Raw genomic sequence first — 24,820 nt, forward strand, 5'->3', positions numbered from 1 at the left:
CACTTTTAGAACATAATTAGCTTTATATATTTTTACTATTTTGAATGCATTTTTTATATTTTTTTTAGAACAGGATAATAAGCTTTATATATTTTTCAACTATTTTTAATGCATTTTTTAACGTAGTATTAGAACCTGATTATTAGCTTTATATCTTTTATTACTATTTACAATGTATTTTTAAATATATTTCTTTAGGATTGGATTATTAGCATTATTTTTTTTTATATTTTTTATGCATTTTTTAGAACAGTATTAGCTTTACAACATTTTAATAATATTTTTTTTAGACCAGGATAATTAGCTTCATATTTTTATTACTATTTTTAATGCTTTTTTTATATTTTTTAGTAAGATTATTAGCTTTACAGTTTTTTACTATTCTTAATACTTTTTTATATATTTTTTTAGAACGATTATTAGCTTTAGATTTTTTACTATTTTTAATGCAATTTTTAATATTTTGTTAGAACAGGATTATTAGATTTATATTTGTTTTTACTATTTTTAATGTATTTTTTTAGAACAAGATTATTAGCTTTATTTTTTTACAATTTTTAATGCATTTTTTAATTTATTTTTTCTAACAGAATCATTGGTTTTATTTTTTTTTACTATTTTTAATGCATTTGTTTACATTTTTTTTAGAACAAGATTATTAGCTTTATTTTTTTTCAATTTTTAATGCATTTCTTAATTTATTTTTTAGAACAGAATCATTAGTTTTATATTTTTTTACTATTTTTAATAAAAAATATTTTTTTATTTAGAGCAGAAATATTAGCTTTATATTTTTTTACTATTTTGAATGCTTTTTTAAATTTTTTTTAGAATAGGATTATCTTTAGTTTTTTACCGTTTTGAATGCTTTTTTATATTTTTTTAGAATAGAATTATGTTTAGATTTGTTTTTACTATTTGTAATGCATTTTTTTTCATATTTTTTTAGAACAGGATTAGCAGCTTGATACCTTTTTTTTTTTTATATTTTTAATGAATTTTATTTCCTGACCGATTATTGTATTTTTTTTTTTATTATTACACTTCATTAGTAGTTTTTCGATCCAACATACCTTTTGGCGAGCCACAGCCTGGCTTTCAAGCTGTCGGTGATGTCACCTATCTCCTGCTGAAGTCGCTGTGAATTAGTTATGTGTTTCGCCTCGAAGAAGGACTGCAGCATGTATAAAACCTAAGAGAAGAAGAAAAAAAAAATGAAGAAAAAAAAAAAGATGCCAACGCTGTGAAAACATTTTCTAATCCCAGCTCCTGTGAACCTTGCACTCGTCAGAATCCGTCCTTTGATGAGTGAATGGGCACCTGTAAGCGAGGGGTGGAAGCAGGGCTTTCGAATGGAAAGACTGTTCCCATTGGAGAAGACTGGGAATGTACGAGGCCCGAATCCTTTCCTTGTTTAGAAATCATGGCCTGTGAGCTTCTTTCATGGAGAATGAAAGAAAAAAAAGCCAAAATGACCTCACTGTGCCATCATGGTTTCCTAATGAAATCACATCCTTCTAATTAAAAACAACCGATGAGGCGCTAGCACGCCGGAATCCAACTACAACAATTACCGCAAATACTCGGGCCAATAGGTACATAGCTGCAACATGACTGACGCGTCCTAAGTGTACACAGGAGAGAAAATCTGGACGGAGCTGCGAAAAACTACCATCCTCTATGTAATAAAACACGACTATGACTAATAGATCCGAGCTAATTGACATCCAGTATGGCCGCATCTCATCCAGAACTGACCATCACGCGACTTTATTAGACTCCCAATGCGTAATAATATTGGAATAAGGAAAGTATGACAGTCGCAAAAAAAAAAAAAAAGATATGCCATTTAGGAGAAAAAAAATCCTGTGGGAGATATAGTCCCATGTTGAGTGTTACACAACTTTACCCAGAGGGTGGAATATCCATAAATAAATCTACTACTACAACATATTATCTGTGCTAACTAATGTCAGCTTCAGGATTAATATCATGTGATGTTTGGACTTGGTGGCACGGCGTCGTCAGACACTGTTCACACCAGAGAATCTGACAAGCAAGCTGAGGCTTCTGGATTGTTCAGCCAGAGCCGGGCGTCGGCTGATTCAGGTTCACTGGTCTTCAGAGTTAATTCCTGCAGACTCGTGAACAGGAACTAAGAGCTCAGGTTGCTAACTGCCACGTGCAGCTGTCTCCTCTCTTTTTGAAGCACGACTTCCTTCCAGCATGTGCTGATGATACCTTCAGCAATACCGGTCTTGGTGGTTATCCTGTTTATGGTGATCTGTGTTGCGATTTTGAGAGGTGCGAACGTTCCCCTGTTGTGCGTTACTTTCTTTTCTTTTTCGTTCTTCCCCTGTACACATATAGTCCCTCCTGTGTGTTTTGAGTGTTGTGTGTCCATTCTCCTTTGTCCGTGTCATTTAGTGGGGTTTGGTTATTGTGTTTTCTGGCCCGCACCTAGGGTGTGAGAAAGGGGGAGTAAGTTCAGGGCTCAGACAGGAGTCAGGGTCACACTGGGGGCTCGGACCTGGCTACCATCAAGCCTACCTCCGAGATAAGCCACAGCGCAGGGTCTCTAATCTGAGGGCCAGCCTAGGGTCACCTGTCCTGTTATGATAAATCTGTTTTTATTGAAATTTTTTCATCGAAATATGATTACATAAAGAAAGCAACACAGAGTATAAATAAAAAACTGAATAATACATTAGCCACATCCTCCTTATGTTAACGACCCGATGACTGAATATGCCAGTCGCAACGATTTATGACAAAACCACATATTACTTATGAGAAGCCTCCGGGTCGGTTTGATATTTTCCATACCTGTCCTGTTATTACATACCCCGTGACAATTAATTGGCAATTTTTTTCACGTATCCATATTAGCAAATTAAAGGGTTTTTTTCTATTTTCAGAAACAGATATGATCAGATAGTGCTTTGTAAAAACAAGCAGTTTTCTAATTTACCGCTTATTAAAATTTGCAGCCGTTCTTGAGATATTAACACTTTTCTTTTGTTTACATCTAGTTGCCTAGGAGACCGACCATGACTGCTGTCTAGCTTGTAAAGCACTACGCTGAAGCTGGCTGGGATTAAAAGTTAAAAGCACGCTTCAGGAATCCTTCCCAGCCTCAGTGCAGCGCCTACAAGTTCCACAGAAAAAAAGCTTGTGACCACTGAGCATGCTCTGCTGTTTAGCGGTGGTGGTCGGTCTCCAGTGCAATGAGCTGTAAACAAAAGAAAAGTGTTAATATTTCAAAAACGGCTCAAAATTTTAACAAGCAATAAATTGCAAAAATTATTGTATTTCTAAGATCTATTCGACCGTGCTCATCTATAAAAAGGGAATAACCCTTTAAAAAAAATTCTTCATTGGGAGGTGCCTTTGTTATTCCGTTTTGAAAGGTGTAAACTAAGCAATTACTTGGAGAAAATCTATATGGATGGATGACATGCATATTTTTTACCCTATCCACTGCAAAGAGTGAAATTCACAGTGAAAATTATCAGCATGAATTGACATAGTGCGGATATGAAATCTACCAAAGGTGGGTGCAAAATCTGCAGCGTATCCACTATGTGTGCGTTACCTATATATGTATTGAAGCCATTGAGGTCTATATCACACCACAGAACAAATAATAGGACATTTGATATGCAAGAATACACATCTACAGCTCTGTATACACACACATCGTAAAATGTGTCTCACTTTTTAGGGTATTTTCGGTTGCCCTCCATGGAACTCTCTTTATTATCAGTCTATGTTCACAAGGGATTTTTACTGATTATTTTGGAACAGAAGCTGCTCCAAAATCCACATGAAAATCTGCTTCTAATACGCTGTAAGGCTCTATGCACAGGTTGCTTTTATCATGCTTTTTTCCTTGCAGATTTTAATCAATACTGCAAGGAAAAAAAACATCTCAGCAAAGTCTATGACAATCTTGACTTGCTGTGAACACGTGACTTCTGTTTTCCTTGCAGATTTTGTTGCAGAAAGAAGCAGCATGACAATTCTTTCTGCTTTTTTTCCCCTGCGTTTTGCTTATCTCAATAGATAAAAAAAAGCATGAAAAGTATGAAAAAAAAGCATAAAAAGGCGCTTTTTTTCAGCATATTTTTTCTGCCAAAACATGCTTTTTTGTGCAGAAAAAAAATCTCCTACATGTGCACATAACCTAATGTCTCCTTCACACATCTGTGTCTCCGGTATGTGTCACGTCCATTTTCACACGTATCGGAGACACAGACTCACGTAGACCCATGAAAATAAATGGGATTCTTCACACATCCATGTTTTCACACGGATCGTGTGTCCATGTGCTCCACACAGCGATATCTCCGGTTTTTTGCTGACAGCACGGATGTCACACGGCCTGTACACGGATGTGATCCATGTGACATCAGTGTGACAGGTACCGGAGAAAACACAGGTCACAGGTTTCCTGCTTCCGACACTGCTGACTCTGCCTCTGTTGTTGCTTCTGGACCCGCTCATTAAGCTCATGCATATTCACTGCACTCAGCGTGGACCCAGAAGTAACAGCAGCGCCGGAGACAGCAGTGGACACTACAGGTAAGTATAGCAGCCCATGCTATCCGTGTACTATCCGAATGTCACACGGATAGCACTTGGACATATGATGGTAAGGTATACGTTCATATGATTAAATAAAGCACTTGGACAGCACACGTAGAACACACACGTGTACTTTCACTATGGCCCGTACAAAACATTCATGTTGTGCATGGACGTGTGAAAGAGGCCTAACTAATCCTCCTATTCTTTTCACACTATGGAGTACCTGGTGCCCTTTTTATCCTCATAGGAAAAGCAGCAACAGGTCAAATCTTGAGGCATTTGACCACTGAAAAACAAAAACACTCCATACGCAAAAAACATATGAAGAAAAAAAAACAGTTGGCATGGATTTTTAAGCCATAAATATCCAGAGGAAGGAAAAAAAAACCCGCGTGACCATACCCTTACATTTTTATTTACCTTTGTATCACCATCCTAAGCTTGAAGCCACCTACCACGGATCTTTGGTCCAAAATTAATAAACTCTTTTGACATTTATGGAACATACAAAAAAAAGCCAACAAGAAAAAGGATTGAAGTTTTATACAAGTTGGCCATAGGACAGGTGCAAGCCAAATCTGGAATGTAATGTTCCCACATGAAGCAGCTACCAACTCAGATCACAAAAACCTACTGCCGACCTCAACTTAAAATAGCACCTCTAGGCACAAACATGACCTGTAGTAAAAATCACTCCAATTACAAGAAGGAGAAAAAAAATAATACAAAATTTCATATAAAATTATATATATATATATATATATATATATATATATATACACTGTATATATACACACAGATTTGTTTCTACAGGGGAACTTTAAGGCTAAAGACTAGCGCTCAGGCGTAATCCTGGATATGGGCACAGATAGCGTAGCCACCTTTCCTGAAACTTGGTGTGCTTTAGAAACTATATTTAACGTCAGTACATAGATGGTCACACATCTTGGCAAAAATTATTCCTTTCTTTCCACTTTAATGATACACAACAAAAAATAACCTAAAAATTTGCAAAACCCCCCAAAAATTAAAAAAAATTCCACTGAATGCCCAGTGTTGGATTGTATTGAGAAGTACCTACGCTTTTCTATACAGCTTTAAGTTTCTATGTATGAACACGTCGTCGTTCTCACAATGCTCTAAAGCTCCGACCATACACATGGGCATGCACCAAACTGAAGTGTAAGAAGGTTGGGTATCTGGGGCCTTATAATATGGCAACTTCTTGATTTGGCAGTAACTTCTAAAGCAGGCTTTACACGCTACGACATTGCTCAAGTGATCTCGTTGGGGTCATGGAATTTGTGACGCACATCCAGTCGCTTTAGCGATGCCGTTGCGTGTGACACCTATGAGCGATTTTGCATCGTCGCAAAAACGTGCAAAATCGCTCGATGACATGGGGGTCCATTCTCAAATATCGTTACTGCAGCAGTAACGAAGTTGTTCCTCGTTCCTGCGGCAGCACACATCGCTCCGTGTGACACCGCAGGAACGAGGAAGCTCTCCTTACCTGCCTCCCGGCCACAATGCGGAAGGAAGGAGGTGGGAGGGATGTTACGTCCCGCTCATCTCCGCCCCTCCGCTTCTATTGGGCGGCGGTTCAGTGACGCTGCTGTGACGTCGCAGTGACGCTGAATGAACCGCCCCCTTAGAAAGGAGGCAGTTCGCCGGTCACAGCGACGTCGCAGGGAAGGTAAGTCCGTGTGACAGGTCCAGGCGATGTTGTGCGACACGGGCAGCGATTTGCCCGTGTCGCACAACCGATGGGGGTGGTTACGCACGATGGGGATATCGGTACCGATATTGCAGTGTGTAAAGAGGCCTTTAGGCTGCTTTCACACTTGCGTTCAGCGCAATCCGCCGCTATGGAGAATGGCGCAGTCCATTAACGCACGGCGCTATTCTCCATAGACTTGTATTGATGACGCACTGTAAGGCAAGTGTCTGCGTTTCATCCGCTGGATGACGCGGAGTTGTTATTTTGACAACTAACTGATTCCGTCACGTTCTACTGAGCATGCTCACCATGTCCAGCAGAACGATCTAAATCGTTTAAAATCACTCCTGGTCTCTCTCTCTCTGTGACAGTCTCTCTCTCCCTCTCTCACCTCCTCTTTCATACTCACCGATCACGGGCGCGGCGCTGCACGGTTGTCACACTGCTCTGGCGGCTTCTCCTGCTTTTGAAAATGCCGGCCGCTCATTATTCCATCTCGTATTCCCTGCTTCCCCACCCACCGGTGCCTATGATTGGATGCAGTCAGACGCGCCTCCATGCTGAGCGACAGCTCTCTTACTTACTACCAATCACAGCCGCCAGTGGGCGGGTCTATGTAGTGCAGTACAATAAATAAATAAATAATTAAAAAAAAAAAAACGGCATGTGGTCCCCCCCAATTTTGATACCAGCCAAGCAAAAGCCACACGGCTGAAGGCTGGTATTCTCAGGATAGGGAGCCCCACGTTATGGGGAGCCCCCCAGCCTAAAAATATCAGCCAGCAGCCGCCCGGAATTGCCACATCCATTAGATAAACAGTCCCGGGACTCTACCTGGCTCATCCCGAATTACCCTGGTGCGGTGGCAATCGGGGTAATAAGGAGTTAATGGCAGCAGCCAATAGCTGCCACTAAGTCATAGGTTGATCATGACAGGCGTCTATGAGACAACCCCCCACGATTAACCTTTAAGTGAAAGTAAATAAAAACATACACCCGAAAAATCCTTTGTTTGGAATGAAAGACAAAAAAACACCATCTTTCACCAAATACCCCTTCAGGTCCGGCATAATCCACACGAGGTCCCACGACGCATCCAGCTCTGCTACATGAAGCCGACAGGAGCGGCAGTAGAACATGACAGCTCTCTATCGGCTCCATGCAGCAACTGAAGTGAGCTGCGCGATCAGCTGTGCCCTCATTCAGGTGACCCTCAGCCACCAATCTCAGGTGGAGGACTGCAGCTGTGGCCGCGGGTCACCTGAGTGACGGCAACGCTGATCGCACGGCTCACTGCGGGCACTCAGGGGATTTGCGGTCACCTCTCTCTCCTCCCGACCGCAAATCTTCTTTCCCAGCGAAACATTAAAAAAAAAGAAAAATGTTCTTTCACAGGAATCCGTTACCTTTATTAGCACACTATTAGCAACGCATCCGTCACATGCGTCACACAATGTACTGTGATGGATGCCTCACAACGCAAGTGTGAAAGCAGCCTTAAAGAGAATCTGTCAGTGGGATAATCTCTCCTAAGCCGTCTATATGGGCATGTAGGTCGTAAAAAGCTGAATAAGATGATACCTTGATATCTGCGATCCGATGTCTTATGTCAGAGAAAACCTCATTTTTCTTTTACGTAAATGTTCTGTTAAGCTCTCTGTGCCGGACAGAGATCTCCCTTAGGCATTACCAGTATAACACATATAAATCAGGAGAGCAGACTGTCTGTTATTACATGTCTAACACTGGTAAGTCCCCTTTCACACATCAGTTTTTTGTCGTCAGTCACAATCCGTCGAATTTTGAAAAATCGTCTACTGATGCCGCTGGATTCGTTTCTTTCTCATCGACTTGTATTAGCGACAGATGGCCTGATGGATCTATCGAAAATTGTTTGTCCGGCGGACGGCGACAACGGACAAAGTAACGTTTTTTGTCTACAGCCCCTTCATACATCAGTTTTTTGCAGTAGGTCATAATCCGTTTTCTCAACGAATTCGACTAGCTGGGGGCTAAATAATTTATTGGAGCATACTCAGTTAAAATAAACAGAATCCGTCACCGGATTGCATCATTTGACAGATTACGGCGGAACCTGCGTTCATAGGCTTCCATTCTACCAAATGACAGACGGCGATGGATCCGTCGCTGTCCATTTTTTCAACGTATACAAAAAACGTTGCTGTGGCCGTTGTCTCCATTCGACAGACAAACATTTTTGGATGGATCCGTCGAACGATGGAGGAAACGTGAGGCCATCTGTCGCAATCCGTCGCGAATACAAGTCAATGAAAAACCGGCATTAGTCCGTTTTTTTCAAAATTCAATGGATTGTGACTGATGGCAAAAAACTGATGTGTGAAAAGGGCTTACGTCGAAAAATCGGAAAGCGACGGACCCGTCCGTCGTTTGGTAGAATTGAAGCCTATGGGCGCAAGATCTGTCATAATCCTGTCATAATTTTTTAACTGAGCATGCTCCAATTTATTTTATTTAGTATCAAATAGCCAGCCAGTTGGATCCGTCGCATCAGTTTTTCCACAATCTGCAACGGATCCATCGAGCCAACGCATTGTGACTGACGGCAAAATACTGATGTGTGAAAGGGGCCTGACGCATCCTTTCATTTACTATAATCTCTGGAGGAAGATTCTCAGGGAGATCGATCTTCAGCCCAAAGATCTTAACAGTTCATTTACATAAAAGAAAAATGCGGATTTCTCTGGAATTAAAAATGAAATCACACATATCAAAGTACCATTTTATTCACATCACTTACTGTCAAAACCTGTACAAGTAAAAATAACTCCTTTGGTTATTCATGGTCAAAAATAAACACACTAATTAGCGATTTGGAGCACATGCTGGTTTAATGGTTCTAACTTTAATATAATTTTACACTGGTTTTCCAGACACATAAGCAATTTTTTAATATATTTTTATATAAATGTTTATTTCCCCTTTCTTTTTTATTAGGGGTAATGTATGCAAAATGTTTATTTTGTTAATTTATTATTTAATCTTGTGGTTTTCACGCACAATATGTACAGTTCCAGTTAAATGGTGAGGCTATGGTGACAGTTTCAAAACTATCCCCACTTTATTTCTATTTATTTTCTTAAATTCATATCAATATTGTATTTTATACAGTTAGGTCCAGAAATATTTGGACAGTGACACAATTTTCGCGAGTTGGGCTCTGCATGCCACCACATTGGATTTGAAATGAAACCTCTACAACAGAATTCAAGTGCAGATTGTAACGTTTAATTTGAAGGTTTGAACAAAAATATCTGATAGAAATTGTAGGAATTGTACACATTTTGTTTACAAACACTCCACATTTTAGGAGGTCAAAAGTAATTGGACAAATAAACCAAACCCAAACAAAATATTTTTATTTTCAATATTTTGTTGCGAATCCTTTGGAGGCAATCACTGCCTTAAGTCTGGAACCCTTGGACATCACCAAACGCTGGGTTTCCTCCTTCTTAATGCTTTGCCAGGCCTTTACAACCGCAGCCTTCAGGTCTTGCTTGTTTGTGGGTCTTTCCGTCTTAAGTCTGGATTTGAGCAAGTGAAATGCATGCTCAATTGGGTTAAGATATGGTGATTGACTTGGCCATTGCAGAATGTTCCACTTTTTTGCACTTATGAACTCCTGGGTAGCTTTGGCTGTATGCTTGGGGTCATTGTCCATCTGTACTATGAAGCGCCGTCCGATCAACTTTGCGGCATTTGGCTGAATCTGGGCTGAAAGTATATCCCGGTACACTTCAGAATTCATCCGGCTACTCTTGTCTGCTGTTATGTCATCAATAAACACAAGTGACCCAGTGCTATTGAAAGCCATGCATGCCCATGCCATCACGTTGCCTCCACCATGTTTTACAGAGGATGTGGTGTGCCTTGGATCATGTGCCGTTCCCTTTCTTCTCCAAACTTTTTTCTTCCCATCATTCTGGTACAGGTTGATCTTTGTCTCATCTGTCCATAGAATACTTTTCCAGAACTGAGCTGGCTTCATGAGGTGTTTTTCAGCAAATTTAACTCTGGCCTGTCTATTTTTGGAATTGATGAATGGTTTGCATCTAGATGTGAACCCTTTGTATTTACTTTCATGGAGTCTTCTCTTTACAGTTGACTTAGAGACAGATACACCTACTTCACTGAGTGTGTTCTGGACTTCAGTTGATGTTGTGAACAGCTTCTTCTTCACCAAAGAAAGTATGCGGCGATCATCCACCACTGTTGTCATCCGTGGACGCCCAGGCCTTTTTGAGTTCCCAAGCTCACCAGTCAATTCCTTTTTTCTCAGAATGTACCAGACTGTTGATTTTGCTACTCCAAGCATGTCTGCTATCTCTCTGATGGATTTTTTCTTTTTTTTCAGCCTCAGGATGTTCTGCTTCACCTCAATTGAGAGTTCCTTAGACCGCATGTTGTCTGGTCACAGCAACAGCTTCCAAATGCAAAACCACACACCTGTAATCAACCCCAGACCTTTTAACTACTTCATTGATTACAGGTTAATGAGGGAGACGCCTTCAGAGTTAATTGCAGCCCTTAGAGTCCCTTGTCCAATTACTTTTGGTCCCTTGAAAAAGAGGAGGCTATGCATTACAGAGCTATGATTCCTAAACCCTTTCTCCGATTTGGATGTGAAAACTCTCATATTGCAGCTGGGAGTGTGCACTTTCAGCCCATATTATATAAATAATTGTATTTCTGAACATGTTTTTGTAAACAGCTAAAATAACAAAACTTGTGTCACTGTCCAAATATTTCTGGCCCTGACTGTATATAACTAGCTGTAGTACTCGGTGTTGCCCGGGATAGTAACTGTCTCTCTGTCTCTCTCCCAGTCTCTGTCTGTCTCTCTTTCTTTGTCTATCACTGTCTGTCTTTTTCCCTGTCTGTGTCTTTGTTTCTCTCTCTCTCTCTCTCTTTCCCTCTCTCTTTCTCTCTCTCAATCTCTTTTCCTATTTCCCTCCCTATCTCTTTTCCTATTTCCCTCCCAATCTTTTTTCCTATTTCCCTATCTATCTCTTTTCCTATCTCTCTATCTCTCTCCCTCTATCTCTTTCCCTATCTTTCTCCCTCTATCTCTTTTCCTATCTCTCTCCCTCTATCTCTTTCCCTATCTCTCTCTCTCTCTTTCCCTGTCTGTCTCTTTCCCTGTCTGTCTCTTTCCCTGTCTCTCTGTCTCTTTCCCTGTCTCTTTCCCTGTCTCTCTGTCTCTTTCCCTGTCTGTCTGTCTCTTTCCCTGTCTGTCTGTCTCTTTCCCTGTCTGTCTGTCTCTTTCCCTGGCTGCATTGTGACATGCCAACAGTCTTCTGAAGTTCTGTCTACATTGTTGCTCCCAGATCCATTGACTTTAATGTAAGCAGGTTTTTTGGTGAATAATTAAGGCACGGGGTTAAAATTTCCTTTCAAAACATAGTCTATGACGTTTCCTGAGTCACATGCGGTGACTGTGGAAATTTTCGTGATTGTACAAGCGACGGTGTGGATTCCTTTAGCAGACATACACGCACACACTCAGCTTTATATATTAGATATGTCCCCCCAAAGGCTGTTAGAAGACCTCGGGGACATCCTAACAATCACTTTTTTATTTTGTAGATTCCACTAGACAGCCCATTTGTAACATTTGTCACTGGCAGAGCTGACCTAAATCTACCAGTCCAGGGTCAACAGTAAATGTGGCATCATCACTGCCTAAATTCCCTATCTAGTACTTTCTGAAAGCTTTGGAGGCTGAAACAAAGAAGAGTGAAACGATTATAAACGTCTTCTCAGTCGGGGCAGCCAGGGACCCAACCTGCTCCCACTTGTTTGCATGATTTTTTAAACCAAATTGTACGATATGTGGGCTTAAAGAAGTTACCCAGGGTTAAAAAAATGACCAGCAGATGGGCCCCCCTTCTGAGATATCCACCAAACATAAGCCCTCAGACACCTATCACCTATCCAGCAGACACGTATCAATTTTGATTCTGTGAAAATTCTTTTTAGGTTTTGTGCTGACAGATATTTTTGGAGCATTTTGGATCAGAAACAAAGTGAAAACTCCCCAAATCCTCAGCAAGAAGTCTAAACGCCTCAAAAACTTGGAGTTTCTGCTCCAAAAACTCAGCAAACAGACACTTAAGGGTGCTTTACACACTGCAACATCGCTAGCAATTGATCGTGATGTCGCGAGCGATAGTACCCGCCCCCGTCGTTCTTGCGATATGTGGTGATCGCTGCCGTAGCGAACAATATCGCTACAGCAGTGTCACACGCACATACCTGCTCTGCGACGTCGCTGTTGCTGCCGAACAATCCCTCCTTCAAGGGGGAGGTGCGTTCGGCGTCACAGCAACGCCACAGGGCAGCCGTCCAATAGAAGCGGAGTGGCGGAGATGAGCGGCCGGAACATGCTACCCACCTCTTTCCTTCCTCATTGCCGGTGGACGCAGATAACAAGATGTTCGTCGTTCCTGCATTGTCACACATAGCGATGTGTGCTGCCGCAGGAACGACGAACAACCAGCAGCATGCACCACCAACGATATTATGAAAAGGAGCGACGTGTCAACGATCAATGATTTTTGACGTTTTTGCGCTCGTTGATGGTCGCTCCTAGCTGTCACACGTTGCGATGTCGCTAACGACGTCGGATGTGTGTCACTAGCGACGTGACCTCGACGATATATCGTTAGCGATGTCGCAGCGTGTAAAGCACCCTTTAGGCTTTGTCCACACATTGCAAATTTGTCTTTTTTATGCATTTTTCACTGTAGATGTCACAAAATCTGAAGGGTTTCCAAATGCCAGCAAAGTGCACGAGAATCCTGAATGCTCGTGCACATGTTGATTATTTTATTCTTGCAGAATTGGTGCAGATTTATATCTGCAGCATCAATTTTTTCCACATTTTAGCTGAAGATTTCATCCATACTAATGATTGGGAAAAATTTTCACCATAGACACTCGTCAGAAACGCATCAAAATTTCACCAAACACTGTATGTGGGCACATATAGTTATGGTAAGAAAGTGTTTTTGAAGCTATTTTTGTGAACATACTTTTTTGCAGTCTTTTGACAAGACTGTCAAGTTTTGAGCGGATTCCATATAGAATCTTACTGACATATTGTTCTTTTCCCACGGCTGGGCATAACATAGTATCAGTTATACACGGAGTATTTAAAGGGGGTGCATATAGTGATGAGTGAGTCCTACCATGCTTGGTTGCTCGGTACTCATAACTAGTGATGAGTGAGCACTACCATGCTCATACCTAGTGATGAGTGAGCACTACCATGCCCGGGTGCTTGGTAATCATAACTAGTGATGAGCGAGCACTACCATGCCCGGGTGCTTGGTGCTCATAACTAGTGATGAGTGAGCACTACCATGCTCGGATACTTTGTACTCATAACTAGTGATGAGCGAGCCCTACCATGCTCGGGTACTTGTAAGTAGTGATGAGCGAGCACTACCATGCTTGGTACTTGTAAGTAGTGATGAGCGAGCACTACCATGCTCGGGTGCTTGGTACTCATAACTAGTGATGAGTGAGCACTACCATGCTCGGATGCTTGATGCTCATACCTAGTGATGAGTGAGCACTACCATGCTAGGGTGCTTAATGTTCATAACTAGTGATGAGTGAGCACTACCATGCCCGGGTGCTTGGTACTCATAACTAGTGATGAGTGAGCACTACCATGCCCGGGTGCTTGGTGCTCATAACTAGTGATGAGTGAGCACTACCATGCTCGGGTGCTTAATGCTCATAACTAGTGATGAGTGAGTGATAGCATGCCTGGGTGCTTGGTACTCATAACTAGTGATGAGTGAGCACTACCATGCTCGGATGCTTGGTACTCATAACTAGTGATGAGCGAGCACTACCATGCTGGGTACTTGATGCTCACACCTAGTGATGAGTGAGCACTACCATGCTCATACCTAGTGATGAGTGAGCACTACCATGCTTGGTAATCATAACTAGTGATGAGCGAGCACTACCATGCTTGGGTGCTTGGTAATCATAACTAGTGATGAGCGAGCACTACCATGCCCGGGTGCTTGGTACTCATAACTAGTGATGAGTGAGCACTACCATGGTTGTGTGCTTGGTAATCATAACTAGTGATGAGTGAGCATTACCATGCTCGGGTGCTTGGTACTTGATTAGTAATGACTGAGCACTTCCATGGTTGGGTACTTGTTACTCATAACTAGTGATGAGCAAGCACTACCATGTTGCAATCACTACCATGCTCGGATGCTTGGTATTCTTAACTAGTGATAAGCGAGCACTACCATGCTCGGATGCTTGGTACTCATAACTAGTGATGAGTGAGCACTACCATGTTCGGGTGCTTGGTACTGAGTACAGAGCACCTGAGCATGGTAGTGCCCGCTCATCACTGGTTACGAATACTGAGCACCTGAGCATGGTACTGCTCATTCATTACTAATTATAAATACCAAGCACCCGAGCATAGTAGTGCTCGCTCATCACTAGTTACAAGAACGCAAGCTTGGTAGTGCCAGTTCATCGCTAATTCTACAGAACCAAAACCCTACTGATCAGCTGGAAACGTCTTTTCAAATGGCCAGAATTAAGAAGTAAAAGTACGATCGAAACACAGCAGCCCTTTACATGACATGAAATCAGACACCCACCAAGTCTTATTATACAGCTAAGATATCAACCGTCAAGTCTTGACCAACCCCTTTAATTTATACTACTATCCCTCCATCCAGCCCAACACTTGCACCTCCTGACCTGGACTATTTGCTGGTAAATTTAGCCATCAGACACTTGACTGAGCAGAATTGCACAGACCGGTATGTTTGTGCCGTACCTGCATTAAATCTGGTCTACGGGAAAAACCACATAAACCGTAAATCACTGGCTTCTGATAACACCATTTTTTGCCCTCTGTTTTCTTGGTTCTGTTTCTTCACCCCGGGCAGCTTTGTGCCACATTTTTCCAACGTACTGTTTGCACAGTGTTTTATTTCGTCGGCCGAAACAGCTGTATTTTTTTAAGGACATTGCCGGGAAAAGTACAGTCCACGGTGATGTCAAGTTGCTTCTCTGCGGAGAAGGGAGAACAGTGCAACGATTGTTTGTGGGGAAAAAAAAACGCGGTCCCTCAGAAACGTGAATATTTATAGTGTACACATAATTTATACAAACAGGACCAAGGGCAAGCAAGCAAAACTTTTTATGACTTTGGGTCAGTGTGACAGGAGGTGGTGGAGAGGGGAGAGCTTACCCAACAGAAAAAATGGCAATTATGTAAGTGTGACGGAAAGCGGCTCAATCACTGGATGCCTGTGTGTGTTTTACGCTTTAAGAGAAATCTCAAGTCCCCCTTTTTTTTTTTTTTTCCCTTTCCATAAGTGACAAACATGTCGTAATTATTTTCGGTGCCAGCGTTTCCACAACAGCTTCTTTTGTAGACTTCTCAGAAGTGTGAAATTAATCTGACATGAGCAGAAAATCTGAAAAAGAGTCAAAAATTAAATATAAAATGGATCTAATTTCTTTTTCATTCCCACTGTTGGTCGTATGGAAGTGAGGGATGTTGTTACTAAATATGTATTATAGGCAGAATTTAATACAGGAACAGCTTGAAATAAATAAATAAATTATATTTATATATGCACACACAGTGGGGAAAATAAGTATTTTATACTCTGCCAATTTTGCAAGTTTTTCCACTTACAAACAATGGAGAGGTGTGTAATTTTTATAGTCGGAACACTTCAACGGTGACAGACAGGATCCGAAAAAAATTCCAACATTTTTTAAATAATTAATTTGCATTTTATTGCATGAAATAAGTATTTGATACAATAGAAAAACAGAACTTAATATTCGGTAGAAACCTTTGTTTGCAATTACAGAGGTTAGACGTTTCCTGTAATTCTTGACCAGGTTTGTACACATTGCAGGAGGGATTTTGGCGACTCCTCCATATAGATCTTCTCCAGATCTTTCAGGTTTCGGGGTTGTCTCTGAGTAACAATGAGTTTCTGCTCCTTCCAAAGATTTTCTATTGGGTTCAGGTCTGGAGACTGGCTAGGCCAAGCCAGGACCTTGAAATGCTTCATACGGAGCCACTCCTTAGTTGCCCTGGCTGTGTGTTTCGGATCATTGTCATGCTGGAAGACCCAGCCATGACCCATCTTCAATGCTCTTACTGAGGAAAGAAGGTTCTTGGCCATAATCTCGCGATACATGACCACATCCATCCTCACTTTAATACGATGCAGTCATCCTGTCCCCTTTGCAGAAAAGCTTCCCTAAAGTATGACGTTTCTACCCCCATGCTTCACGGCTGGGACAGTGTTCTTGAGGGTGTACTTATCCTTCTTATTCCTCCAAACAAGGCGCCTGGAGTTGATACCAAAAAGTTCTATTTTGGTCTTATCTGACTTATCATCCAGATGGTCATTGGCAATCGTCAAACAGGCCAGGACATGTACTGGCGTGAGCAGCGGGACCTTGCGTGCCATGCGGGATTTTAATCCATGATGGCTGGTGTGTTACTAACGGTATTCTTTGTGAGTGTGGTCCCAGCTCTCTTTAGGTGATTGACCAGGTCCTCCCATGTAGTTCTGGGCTGATTCCTGATTTTTCTCAGAATCATCGTTACCCCATGAGGTGAGATCTTGCATGGAGCCTCAGACCAAGTAAGATTGACAGTCACGTTGGGTTTCTTCCTTTTTCTAATACTTGCGCCAACAGTTGTTGCCTTCTCACCAAGCTGCTTGCCTGTAGTCCATCTCAGCTTTGTGCAGATCTTTAATTTTGTCCCTAGTGTCCTTAGATAGCTAACGTATCCATTTAACTGATGTAGTAGTTGTGATAGAAAGCTTTCTCTTCTGCAGATCTAGCAAACTCCAGAATGCTGATTGCTGTACAACTCCGCCCACACCTCTGATTGGCTGCATACTATGTACACTGTATAATAACAGCTGCCAATCAGTGCTGAAGTATGGTTGGACCAGGAGGCAAAAGACAACTAGTATAGTGATAACCTCCTGCTGATAAAACACTGATTTTATTGAAACTGCAAACACAGTCTAGTAAGTGACACATCACTGAAATCATGGTCTCTGCTCTCAGATTACAAAGTAACAACCTGCTGACAAAAAAGCTTCCATAGTGCGAGTCGCTAGAATTGCCCAACCAATCACTGTTCTAACGATTGGTTGGGCGCTCGACAATTATGCATCACGCCCACTAGTTTAGTGGTGCAAAAATGTTGCAAACTGTGGCTAATTTCATAGTAAGACTGGCATATGGATCACATAATTGGTATACCGTATTTTTTGGACAATAAGACGCACCGGACCATAAGACGCACCCTGGTTTTAGAGAAGGAAAATAGGAAAATAAAATTTTAAGCAAAAAATGTGGTCATGACACACTGTTATGGGGCGAGGATCTGCTGCTAACACTGTTATGGGGTAATGTCCCCAAATTCTCTACTAAGGTACCCCATCCTGGTAATGATCCTCCTGCCTTGTATATATATGTCCCTCATCCTGGTATAGCCCCCATCCTGCTATATACTGCCATCCTGGTATGTGCTTCCATCCTGCTATATATCTCATCCTGGCATATGGTCGCATCCTGCTATATACCCCCATCCTGGTATGTGCTCCCATCCTGCTATATACCCCCATCCTGCTATATACCTCATCCTGGTATATGGCCGCATCCTGCTATATACCCCATCCTGGCATATGGTCGCATCCTGCTATATACCCCCATCCTGGTATGTGCTCCCATCCTGCTATATACCCCCATCCTAGTATGTGCTCCCATCCTGCTATATACCCCCATCCTGCTATATACCGTATTATACAGTTGTACGGTCTCATATATACAGCAAAACTTCAGCCTTTATAAGGAATCAGAACACTTTAAGAGTGACTTTTATCATAAGAAACCTGGAAATTAGACATTGCAGTTTTATCCTATTTTATTAAATGAAGCAGAACTGAAATCCTATGCACAGCCTATGGACATCACAGGGGTTAAGAAAAATAAATAAATTTCATGTTATAAAAAAATCTATATAAATTTAGAAAAACAGACATAAAATTGGTATTGACCTAACTGTACTGACCTGTAAAACAAAGATAACAGGCCATTTGTATCACAAAGTGAACATCATAAACACAACCCCCCAAAAAACATGAAAGAATTGCTGTTTTTTTGTCTTTTTTTTTTCTTCCCCCGCACACTATTTTTTTTTTTTTTCAATATATGGTAAAATGAATGGTGTCGTTCAAAACTAAACTCATCCTACGAAAACCAAGCTCTCATACAGTCGTGTTAGTGGAAAAATAAAGTTATGCTTCTTGGAAGGAGAAGAGGAAGAAAAAATAAAACTGGCCACATCTCCAAAGGTGTTAAATTTATCTTATTGGGGAAAACCTCAAAATCTTTCCTGCGTCCAAGCAAATTGTCTGGCTGGTGAAGAGTCCTCACCGTAGGCGGAAGATAATGAGGGCAATTGGACTCCGGGCGGGGGGGGGGGGGGGGACCAAGGACGGATGGCTCAGGGACTGGGGTGGTGCTTTTCGCAATATGGAGACATCCATCGGACCGGACGACGCAGTTTACACGCACACGGGACGTGTAGAACACATTTTTGCAGGGGTACAATTGTGGATATAAAGGGGGTGCAGGATCCCCATTAAATTGCTCTTAATGGTGATCGGCGTAGCTTGGAATAAAAAAAAAAACAACAACTAATGACAGGTTCCCTTTAATGTTCATGTTTTATATAAAGTACCTTACTTTATTTATCTTGCACTGATCCCAAGTTACTGCCTGTATTACACTTCAGAGCTGCATTCATGATTCTGCCAGCTTCTGAGCTGAAATCTCAGCGCTTACACTGGTGATTTACATTCTGGAAAGTATATTCTTCACTCAGCCATATAATGTAAAGAAAGCGGATCCAACCGTGTAAAGATGTGTAAAGCCAGCTTTACACGTTGCAATTTCGCAATTTGTTGAATGTGCTGCACAAATGATTTACCCCCGTCACACGCACTTACCCGTCCATACCACCTCGATGTGGGCGGCGAACATCCACTATCTGGAGTGGGAGGGACGTTCGGTGTCACATCGACATCACGCGGCAGCCGGCCAATAGAAGCGGAGGGGCGGAGATGAGCGGGACGTAAACATCCCGCCCACCTCCTTCCTTCCGCATTGCCGGCGGGACGCAGGTAAGATCTGCTCATTGTTCCTGGGGTGTCACACACTGCGATGTGTGCTACCCCGGGTACGATGAACAACCTGACGTTCGATTCATGAGGAATGTACGACGTGCGTGCGATGAACGTTTTACCGTTCAATCGCAATCGCACGTAGCTGTTACACACTGCAATGTACCTTACGATGCCGGATGTGCGTCACTTACGACGTGACCCCGCCGAGACATCGTAAGATATATTGCAGCGTGTAAAGCGGGCTTAAAGATGCACAAAAATCGGAAAACAAATAAGCCACCCGGTTATCATTGGTATCTTTTTGGCTGACATAAAAATCATAGTTTGTCTGCAGCAGATTAACCCGTGTTATAGTGAATCTGTCAGACGGATTTCCCCTTTCAAACTATTTATATGTGCATGTAGCTTTTTCAAAGACAAACCCAGCAATACCTCCGCATGGCCAGTCCGTTCCTCTGAAGGATCGGGCAATATTTCATCTTTGCAATTTTATTTACTCCCCTTATTCCAAGAACCATAACTTTTTTTATTCCGTTGATATAGCCGTGCGAGTGTTTGTTTTTTGCGGGACGAGTTGTACTTTTGAGCGACTCCATTCATTTTATCATGTGATGTAATGCTAAGCCGGAAACAAAATTACAAGTGTGGCAAAATATAAAAAAAAGAGAAATTGTGCAATAGTTTTTTTTTTACTTTTTTATTTGCAGTATTCATTTTACTATAAAACTGACCTGGCAGCATGATTTTCCAAGCCATTACGATTACATCGATACCAAACATGTATATTTTTAGTTTTATCTACCGTATGTGGTGAAAAATAATTCAGAAATTAAGGAGGGGGGGGGGGGGACAACAAATTTTGGTTGTGTCACAACTAGTAATGAGTGAATAGTAAAATAGTAAAATATTCGGGTTCAGAACGCGAGCATTTTTCTGGAATAGTACTTGGTATTCGATACGAATAATCAGAAAACGAATATTTTATTATTCGCTCATCACTAGTCACGACTTTTGGAGCTGTGTGAGGATTTATTTTTTGCTCCCTGAGCTGATATTTTTATAAATATTGTTTTGGGGTGTATTCAAGGTTTTGATCTCCTGTTAATACATTTCTTTTTAGTTGTTGCGGCAGCCGAAAAACTGCAATTCTGGCGGATTTTGTTTTATTTCCTCATTACGTCGTTTGCTGGATTAATTTATTTTATAGTTTGATATGATGGACATTTCTGAGCATAGTGATATCAAGTCATCAGCTGACCCCCAGGTATCATGACGCGCTCCCCGCCGGCGCTTATTAAATTCTGCTGTCAGAAATTGACAAGCGGGATTTAATTGTTTAACAGTCGTCGGCGGATCTTCCCGTGGCTGTTAGAGACACATGTTGGCTGATTTGATTTCCTCCTTTGTGATGCTTTGCCACCTATACTGCAGCTGTCTTCAGTTGTTGCTTGTTTGGGGTTTTTTCTGCCCTAATTTGTTTTTTAAGAATGTGAAATGCTGCTCAATAGGTTCTTGACTCGGCCATTGCAGAATATTCCACTTCTTTGCTTTTGCAGGATGTTTTGGGTCATTGCCCATCATTTTTGTGAAGTGCCGTCATATCAACCTTGTGGCATTTGGTTGAATCTGAGCAGAAAGTATCGCCCTGTATACTTCAGAATTCATCCGCCTGCTTCTGTCTTCAGTCACATCATCAATAAACATTAGGGACCCGGGGCCATTGGAAGCCATGCATGCCTGGCCATCACACTGCCTCCATCATGTGTTACATGGAATGTGCTGTGCTTTGGTTTATGAACTGTTCGAAGCCTTCTCCATACTTTCTTCTTCCCAACATTCTGATACAGGTTGATTTTAGTTTCCTCAACTGCTGTTCCAGAACAGGGTGGCTTCTTTAGATATCATTGGCAAGGTTTAATCTGGCCTATCTATTTTAAGGCTGATGAATGGTTTGCACCTTGTGGGGAACCCTCTGTATTTGCGCTCATGAAGTCTTCACCTTATGGTAGACTTAGATACTGAAATAGGCAGAGTGTTCTTCACTTGAGTGGGTGTTGTGAAGAGTTTTTTCTTCACCATGAAAAAAATTCTGTAATCATCCACTACTGTTGCCTTCCATAGACGTTCATGTCTTTTTTTCAGTTCCAAAGTTCACGACTTTTTTTTCCCCAGAATGTACCAAACGGTTGATTTGGTCACTCCTAACATTTCTGCCATCTCTCTGATAGGCTGAAAGAAAAAGAAGAAATCTATCTTTTTCTTTTTCATTGAGAGCTCCTTTGACGGCATGTTGTGGATCCACAGTAATAAGTTCCAAATTCAAATGCCTCACATGGAATCAGCTCCAGACCTTTTCCCTGCTTAATCAATGACGGTACAGCCATGTAGCCTATGAAAGAGCTTTTGAGATATTTGTCCAATAAACTGTGGTCCTTTGAAAAAGAGGCAGCTACATATTAAAAACCTGTAAGTAATAAACCCTTACTCCAATTAAGACGTGAAGATCCTCAAATTAAAGCTGACTGTCTGCACTTTAAGCCCATATTGATTATATAACTGTATCTTGAATATGTTTTGGTAAACAGCTAAGGCTAGATTCACACTTGCGTTGGACGGCTTCCGTTGCTATCCGCAACCTTGAGGAATTACGGTAACCGTTGCAGGAAACCGTTATATGCCTCATAGACTTCTATTAGCTACGGATAGCAACGGATGGTCTTGCATTGCATCCGCCCCGCGGCGCATCAGTTGTTTTGACGCTGACCGTCAGTGACCGTCGGGCCGATGGAACGCTGCATGTAGCGTTTTTCTGCACTTGGCGGAGTGTCAAAAAAACGCAACCTGCAGGATTCCGTCGGCGTCTGTTGTTTTTATAATGAACGTCTATGGTGGCGGATTCCGTTAGAATCCGTCATTTTGACGGATTCCGTTAACGCATCCCTCTTTACACAACTGCGCATGCTCAGATGTGTAAAGTCAAGGAAAAAAACCTATAACGGATTGCGTTATTTTGTACGATCCGTAGCATCCGTTGTGCCACTATATGCAACGCATCCGATGCATGCGTCACACAACGCAATGCTACGGATCCCGTCCAACGCAAGTGTGAAACTAGCCTAATATGCCAAAACTTGTGTCACTGTTCATATATTTCTCCACCTCACTGTATGTACCAACAGATGTATGTAGGTACTTCGTATCACAGGATAAGCCCATGATACACCAATACTGCGCCATATCTGACTGCCTCTATAGGTAAAATTTGAAAGAGTTGCAAGAAAGCCTCATGCAGATGTTTACCTCATTGGATTGGAACCCGGGACTCCAGTCCTGCAAGGAGTCTTCTCACTGCTCAAAGCTAAAGCCAAGACCAGCAATACGACATTTCTTCTATGTATGATTAGCAGTAAAATGAACAGAAATATAATCTCTGTTCAATCTCAATGTCAGTGTCACAGGGTTACAGCTGTTCTGTTTATAGAAATTCAAGATTAGTCCAAAAACATCAAGAAACAAGCCCTGAAGCATTCCAAAGTGGAGTCCATTTATATCTCTTGACGTCAGCAAAATGGTCAATGGATCAAAATTGTTTAAAAAAAAAAAATCCCAGCAGTTCATGCTGTAGATATGCAGCAAAATGGATAGAAACTAACAAAATTACTGCCTTAAAGGGAACCTAAAGGATCGAATATGCAGCCAGGACCTCGAGCAGTCCTAGGTACATATTGCTAATCTCTGCCTACGGTCCCTATATACACTAGCATAGATAAAGAGATCTTTAGAAAAATAATTTCTAAAGATTATTATATGCTAATGAGGCCAGCGACTAGTCACAAGGGCGTTTCTTCCCTTGGCTAGTTGGCCCACATAGCTTGTAAGCATGCCCCTGTGGGCGTACTAACATGCTAATGAACGTACAGTTACGCCGCACATACCTAAAGGCCGCTTTACATGTGTCGATTTCTCGTGCGATCGCATTTGCGATCGCACCCGCCCCCATCGTTTCTGCAGCACGGGCAATTTCTTGTCCGTGTCACATAAAGTCGTTAACCCCTCGTCACATGTACTTACCTCCAAAACGACCTCGCTGTGGGCGGCGAACATCCACTTCCTGAAGGGGGAGGGACGTTCGGCGTCACAGCGACGTCACACGGCAGTCGGCCAATAGAAGCTCAGGGGCTGAGATGAGCAGGACGTAACATCCCGCCCACCTCTTTCCTTCCGCATTGCCGGTGGATCGCAGGTAAGCTGTGTTCATCGTTCCCGGGGTGTCACATGGAGCGATGTGTGCTGCCTCGGGAACAATGAACAACCGGACGTTCCATTTTTTTAAAATGAGCGACGTGTGAACGATGAACGAGAAGATGAGTATTTCTGCTCGTTCACCGTCGCACGTAGCTGTCACACGCTACGATATCACTAACGATGCCGGATGTGCGTCACTTACGATGTGACCCCGCCGACACCTCGCTAGATATATCGTAGCATGTAAAGCCCGCTTTACTCTTGACGGCAGCCGGTGGAGGATGGATGCACAGTGCGCATGATCAGGATCCGACATTTCATACACACTGTACCTCACTGAAGCCGGAAACCTTACACCCGGCATCAGTTTAGCACACAAGATAGGAAGTCCTGGGGACTCCGGATCATGCGCCATGCACATCCATCCTCCGCCGGCCGCCATCAAGAGTGAGGTATGTGCATCGTCACTGCACATTGATTATGTTAGTACGCCAACAGGGGCATGCTAACATGCGATGTGGGCTGACTAAGTAAGGGAAGTAACGCCTCTGTGACTAGTCCCTGGCTTCATTAGCATATAATAAACAATCTTTAGAAATACTTTTTCTAAAGATCTGTTTATCTATGCTAGTGTATACAGGGACTGTTAGGCAGGGATTACTAATATACACCCAGAACTGCTCATGGTTCTGGGTGCATATTGGACCTGACAGGTTTCCTTTAAAAAAAGACATTCCATGTGTAAATAGAAACTTTTGGACCCCAAAACAAAAGGTGTAGCAGGGCTCCCCCCCCATTTACCCTGTGCATGCCCTTATCTCCTGCCAGGGCTACTGCAACATCCTTATTCCTTCACTCCCATACAGTGTTCTGGTACCAATCCAATGTATTCTTAACTCTTCTCTTTGGATAATTCACATCTTCGCACTATACTCTCCCGCCTCTCCGCTCTGTCAGTCTCTTTTTTTGACTACAGACTGACCAGAGTATTCAGTTC

The 24,820-nt window shown here is 42.1% G+C and overlaps 1 protein-coding gene across 1 annotated transcript in view; it reads right to left on the minus strand.

Moving 5' to 3' along the window:
* THADA (THADA armadillo repeat containing) overlaps window positions 1–24,820 on the minus strand; it is a 906,435-nt gene that overhangs the window by 224,509 nt on the left and 657,106 nt on the right. Inside the window, 1 exon segment of the mRNA XM_075341438.1 lies at window positions 1,074–1,192. Within this exon segment, the coding sequence (XP_075197553.1) occupies window positions 1,074–1,192 (119 nt within the window).

The sequence above is a fragment of the Anomaloglossus baeobatrachus genome, chromosome 3 (assembly GCF_048569485.1).
Source record: "Anomaloglossus baeobatrachus isolate aAnoBae1 chromosome 3, aAnoBae1.hap1, whole genome shotgun sequence".
NCBI classification, from domain to species: Eukaryota; Metazoa; Chordata; class Amphibia; order Anura; family Aromobatidae; genus Anomaloglossus; species Anomaloglossus baeobatrachus.